The 6,580-nt window shown below is 38.2% G+C and overlaps 1 protein-coding gene across 1 annotated transcript in view; it reads left to right on the top strand.

Moving 5' to 3' along the window:
* LOC109461662 (muscle M-line assembly protein unc-89-like) overlaps positions 1-5,108 on the top strand; it is a 44,505-nt gene extending 39,397 nt beyond the window's left edge. Inside the window, exons 38-41 of the mRNA XM_019758043.1 lie at positions 181-433; positions 1,018-1,150; positions 2,951-3,103; positions 3,843-5,108. Of these exons, the coding sequence (XP_019613602.1) occupies positions 181-433; positions 1,018-1,150; positions 2,951-3,103; positions 3,843-3,848 (545 nt within the window). The 3' untranslated portion in view covers positions 3,849-5,108. The remainder of the gene's footprint in view (positions 1-180; positions 434-1,017; positions 1,151-2,950; positions 3,104-3,842) is intronic.
* Positions 5,109-6,580: the final 1,472 nt, after the last annotated feature.

The raw sequence follows: 6,580 nt of genomic DNA, 5'->3' as shown, positions 1-6,580 counted from the left end.
CGCACCATCACGTGGTTTAACAGTAACCAGTACCATCTGTGCACCGACAGAAAGTGGAAATGACTTTATTGACCGGATTTCTATATCTCACACCTGTTGTTGTCACCTATTAACACCTGTTTTGGGGACACAGTGTTTGTATCACATAACTTAATCTAACCTGTTCAGAACCTATTCCAGGGGACACAGTGTCTGTATCACATAACAATCTAACCTGTTCAGAACCTATTCCAGGTGACGACGTGAAGTGGCTGTATAACGGAGAGGAGCTGCAGCCCAGCTCCCAGTACAAACAGACGACGCGCGGCACCACCCACACCCTCACCATCCACAGGGTCAGTAAACAGCAGGAGGGAACATACACCTGCGAGGCCAAGGGACCGGCCGGGGTGTCCAAGTGTGACCTGGTCATCACTGTCCTGCCCAAGAAAAAGTAAGTAATACATGACTTGTATCTACTAAATAGCTAACAACCTATAAGGTATATTGTCATGAAAGTTCATCTGTGTTGGTACGTAGTTACATGTTCAGAGTTCAAAGTTTAGATCCAACATAAAAATTCTCTTACCAGTCACTCTCAGACTGGTCTTCTCATATAAGGTATATTATTAGGAAAATCTGCACTGGAAGGGTATATACAAAGGTATGTATTACTTCTAAGTACAAACTTTATGTACATCTGCCATCTTGCTATACAAGTAGGCAAAACTAGTCAGTGACAGGCAGATTCAGTTCTACTTTCAAGTTTTTTGATGAATACAGCCTCTTTTACCCACTGACGGAAAATAGTGGATTCTACTGGAAATGTCTGACAGTTTCCATTATCTATCCAGTTGCTTGAGTAACAGTTACTGTTACAGTAACAGTTTGCTTCATGAGTGTATCTCATTACCTGGATGTCTAACCTTCATTGAACTACTAATTTTAACTGTCTAAATTTTGTACTCTTTAGTTCATTTTCTCTGAGAAATATTGTCCTCTACTTTAACCTCTATCACATCTCACCCTACCCCACAGAGAGATGATCCCACCAGATTTCGTGTCCCAGCCCAAACCAGCGACGGTTGGTGCGGGGGATTCGGTGGAGTTCTGTTGTCAGATCACAGGAGATCCTCAGCCTGAAGTGCACTGGTTAAAGAACGGACAGGAGGTAAAATCACCCCCATAGTGTGGAGTAGTTTGCTCTGCTAGCCTCTCCAGAAATATGCTGTATTCTCGCTTCCATCTCTTTGTGCATTTTTGGCCAATTATATAGGATCAACTTTTATACATTGTACAGTTAGTTAGCCATGCCTCAAGCTGTTGGTGAGATTACTACAAAGTTCATTACTTAGGAAGTTTGGTATGAAAATAAGGCAAAAAATCATTGAAAATTATGCGTAGAAAAGTCTTAGCGTTAAAATTGTGTATTAGAAATTGTTTATGATACATGTATATGATGGACTGTAATGACATTCAAATGGTGTCTTAGATTGTGACACATAATGCTTTGTAGAACTGATCATTATTAATCATAATAGCTATTAGTAACTGTGTTTCTAAATGGCTTAGAACCATTATAGAGAACCATTTGTCTGTGATAGAGCTTACAAAAGAATCATAGAACACTTAGAACAGAATAAAAGAACACTGACCATACCCTAATGGAACAAAATTAGAACAGGGCGATAGAACATAGAACAGAATGATAGAACATAGAACAGAATTCTGATATCCAGACTGAGAGTTGCTGCGATGGTGCATGTAGTTGGGATTTGCTTGATGTGCAGTTGTAGTAACCTCTTCTGCCCTACACCAGGGTTTTCCACGGAGCATGATGATGATGATGATGATGATGATGATGGTGATGATCTTGAAGTTTGTTGATTGTTCACATTCAAGCATGGGAATCAAACCATCCCAATTGCACGAAGTTTTGTCCAGCGTGAAAGTCATCAACCATCGAAACATGTCATCTTTATTGTTTCATTTTATTTGAAGCCCAATGAAGCACTTTAAACTTTTGTTTTAAAAATGTTTGGCATCGTTTTGCTGAATTTTTGTCACACTATTTTTGTTAAAAAAGTGGAAAATAATCACATTGAAATCATCCCCAGACGTAACATTGATATAGAAATGGAATATAAATTTTCCTTTTTTGATCTTTAAAATGAGATCTAATGGTTTAGTGTTTAATTATGTTGCTGTTTTTGGTCATTACAAAATTATTCCAGATCATCCATTTGGCCACAAACAAACATCATTTTACAACTGACCAATCCGGTTTCATGACCTCCAAACTTTCACCCTTGGAATGCCCTGTTCCCATGGAAACCAAATAACCTTTAACCTGTCCTGGTCTCCTCCTGCCTTGCTGTGATGCTGTACTACTACTCCCTCCATGTACTACTCCATCTGGTTGCGCCACCTATCACTTTACGATGGTACTGCAGTTGTGCGGATGGTCAGCCAGTCGCACGTTTGTGACAAGGTATTGTATGTAGTAAGACTACAGGAAAACTACAGTAACTGCACCTCTGCATGAAGAAAAAGAAAAGTCACCTGGTTAAGAGTAACATGCGCAGGTCAGGCCACAAATAGTCATTTCCTTCATGGTTTTCAAACATTTCTTGACTAAAATTTGAACAAAAGGACAAAATGAAAACAGATGATGGGAGGAGGATTTGAATCTCTCCCTGAAATTGTCTGTAACAATGTACAAACTTTACCCTCAGACATGATATTCAAGTTAATCAATGATTGTCAAGTCCAGAAACCTAGGAAATGATTTTATGAGGTCTGATATTCTTATCCCAGTCATAAAAGACATCAAAACCTGATATCTCTGACAGCTGATACCTCAACACATTTTTGTAATAAACACAAAACCATAATCATATTCATCTAGCACCAAAAAATCTTCCTTATCAAAAGCTAATTGTTACTTAAAACACTGCTGAAATGTTTGTAGATCTTTGACGGCGGGCGATTCCACATCCGGACCGTTGGGGAGAGATACACCCTCCGGTTGGACCGTGTCTCGGTCAACGACACGGGAAAATTCATCTGTGTCGCAACAAACCCCAGAGGAAAGTGTGCCTGTGCAGTCTCACTTCACGTAAACGTGAGTCTTGTTTCCTTGTTTGTTTGTTTATTGGTTTATTTGTATCAACAAGAGCATGACTGGCAGCTGTGACGTACAAGGCTGAATTTTGATGCGATACAACATGAACCATCAATAGCAGGGTCATTAATACAAGTTGCAATCATGTTTACTTTGTATCGACAGATTAAACACTTTTGCTTGATGAATTTAAATATTTACAATTTGTATAATAACCCATGGTTATTAACATAGAAATACAGTCAGCATAAAACAGTTCCTGGGCTACAAGTGAGTGACTTCAAGTTGGAAAATCTCCCTCAAGCTTGTCTGATAATGCAGGCCACAACAATTAATGCAGCCACCCTGCCATATCCACATACCGCTCCCCCTTCCTTCAGTAATTCCCCATACTTGGTGGTCAGAGGGTATCTAAGAAGAAGAAGCCTTATCTTTAGTCAAAACTGGAGAAGAATGGACCACTAGTTTCTGTATCTGTATACTATTAGCAAGAACGCACCAGCTTTGCAGGCACAGCCCAGGTTATAATACATTGATCCACCTGTTACACCTAACCTTTGTGGACTATACTTTAAGAATTGTTTAAATCTAGTGATGATGCCCCTACTGTACATGTAGTTGGTGGCAGCGAGTTCCACTCTATATATGGCTTCTTGGGAAAAAAACGAGTTTTTGAACACTTAATATTCTTAATGTGAATAGAATGATGTTGATTAATATGTTTTCCTATTTTCTGCAGAGTTGATTCTGACACCATCAGACTTCTATGATGCTGCACCACTCAACAACCTTGAAGTTCACAATTCTTCTGGACAAGGCGAACACTGCATCAACTTATGTTACAAAAGATAATGTGATAAAAGAAAATAACGCACACAAAATAATAATGGCTTATGGTTCAGAGGCTTCTTTTATTCTTGGTGACAAAAAAACTTAGCTGCTGCAAACTGAAATTAGTTGTAGAGTTTTCAATTGTCATGAAGAAACTACATCAGAATTCTGTATCTACTTTTTTCTTAGGCTTGGCTTATGTCTCAGACCTGGCTTCTTGAGGGACTTGGCTTCTTGTGAGACTCTGCTTACTGCGTTCTCTATCAAAAATTGACAGTGGCTTAATTTGGAACAGTATTTTTCACTAGACTAACTATTCTGTTGTTGAAATGTCTACAGGATGGGCTTTAATTTGGAATTAGATAAATAGTTATAAAAAGTACAACTCTGCGTCATTGTAACCAGCAAAATACAAATGCTGAACGCTGCGCCCTTTGCTTTGCAAAACTGATTGTGTGCTGCACTTAAGTGCTACTCTAACTAGTCAAAGTGTTAGAAATTTGCTATCCCTTCCTCTTTCTTTTTATAAAGTTACGCTTTTGTTTAAAGCAGTTTGTATCTTATTGTAAACAATGCATATGACTTTGATTAAGTGCAAGTGATTACAAAAATGAAGTTCAAATCAACATAGGGCAAAGACTTGACAAGAATTTGCATGCCTCAATGATTTAGATGATGTGTGCAGATAGTCGTTTTGTGCCCAACTTGAATAATTTTGAAAACTAGCTAAATTATTTACTCTGAATTCAAGCTGCACGCAGTAACTTACTGTTTACTTTTGTCATTGAATACTGAATGCAATACAAGAAACATAGCTAGTTTGAAAAGTAATATGCAATATTTATCAACATTTTATCATAACTTTGTACATGATTTTAAATAGCATATAATATGTTACTGTAGATAATAGCTTTTTATTTGGACTTTATGTATCTACTGATGGCACCCTATGGCAAACCTTGACTGACTGTCAATTTAGCCAGTAACTTCAAAAATGATTGCCATTTTTAAAGTGGTGCAACTGTCAGATGTACAAGTTTGCAGTTAAGGTTGGATTAGAAAAAACTTCACCATGGCACTTGATTGCCATTGCTTGTTTATTGTAAGGCCTGAAAACAATGGAGTAAGAAAAATGTATTGTTCTTGCCACTGGCAAATAAAAAAAAAATCACTTTCATTTGTTTTTGTTGATTTTACTTTTGTTGCTTGAGTTGATTAAATAAGACCTTACATATTGGTTGACTAGTTTAATAATTTTAAGGGGTTGGCAAGCCTTAGTACTCTTTATTTTCATTTCTTCACATTTTCTTCTTTTCCTTTGGAATTGGCATTCTATGACATAAATATCGTTTTCCAATATTGCAATTTACGGCAAATATTTGCTCCTTTAGCTGCTTAAGTATAATTTATAGAATGGTTGAAAACTTTTTTTTTCTTTTTGGAAACGAATGAAAATTCATGCGCACCCGGATGTCATCCATATAATCAAAAATCAACATGGCCTAACTATTCAGCACCAAGGACAGCACCATCTAGTTTTACCACTCTCATTCAACCAGTTATTTTATGTCAGACAATATGATGTACTGTCGTCAATGAGCTTAAAAATATCCTTCAATATCCCTGGGACCTCATTTCATTTATTATGTCCATGTAAAATGTTACTGTTAGGATCGGAAGAAAATTGTGAAAAATGCAAGGAAAGTAGCAAAATACAGGAAAAGCAGGGGGAATATACATTATCCTGTAATTATTTTATTCCATAAGTGGCGCCCTTAATGCATAGCTGCCATAATTCATTTCTGTAAAGTAAATTGTTCATGCCATCATTATTTATGAAAAGTTCAAAGTTGATTGATGTAATACATTATGAAGGGAACAAGTGGTACCCATGGTGCATTGCGAAATAGAACCCGGGAGATGCGAATCAAGATGGCGGCCGTGCTTGGAACTGGAAGGGACACCTCGGGCAAAAATCGTCCTTGAAGGCTGTTTAACGTCAGTTTTAGGAGGTAAGTTACTGTTAGGTTGTTTCCTAAGTTCTTCCTTGTCATTTTAAGCAAGATATTTTGAAAAGTCTGAGGCAACATCACGGCAAATTTCGAGTTTATTTTTGTTTAGAAGAAGACTAAAAAGGCAGCTGTCGTCTGCAATCTCCAAGCAGATGTTGGGTGGGCGTGGCAATGTTCAGGGCACTTTGGACATATTGTTCTTATGGGGAACGGGCTTCTGTGCGTGAAAAAAATGTTTGACAACATTTTGGGTTGCAAAATTTTACATTATTTTATCATTCCACATCTGTTATGCTGTTACCTGACTTCCTTGTTTAAAGATTTTAGGTCTCTTTGGAATTAGCCGTGGCGACTCTTGATTCGGGCTTACATTGCATTACCCTCAGACAAGAGTCGTGGAAAGATCCATTGGCAGAACTGCACATTTCCCGTTGGCTGCACGATGCTCCGTTTTTGACCCGGTTTTTTGCTGTCCCGAGCTTCCCTACAATATAACTCCACAATTGGCCGGGTTGCCGATGTTTAGATCAGCCTAAATATTCCACAGCGCGACAGAAAAGTAGTAAAATAGCTAGTCGGCACAAGCTGGCGGCCATCTTGGATATAGTCGGGAATGTCCGCTACCGCCGTCGGG

The sequence above is a fragment of the Branchiostoma belcheri genome, unplaced genomic scaffold (genome assembly GCF_001625305.1).
Source record: "Branchiostoma belcheri isolate BF01 breed outbred unplaced genomic scaffold, Haploidv18h27 scaffold95, whole genome shotgun sequence".
Classification (NCBI taxonomy): domain Eukaryota; kingdom Metazoa; phylum Chordata; class Leptocardii; order Amphioxiformes; family Branchiostomatidae; genus Branchiostoma; species Branchiostoma belcheri.
Note: the sequence above shows the minus strand (reverse complement) of the source record. Positions and strands in the feature narration are given on the sequence as shown.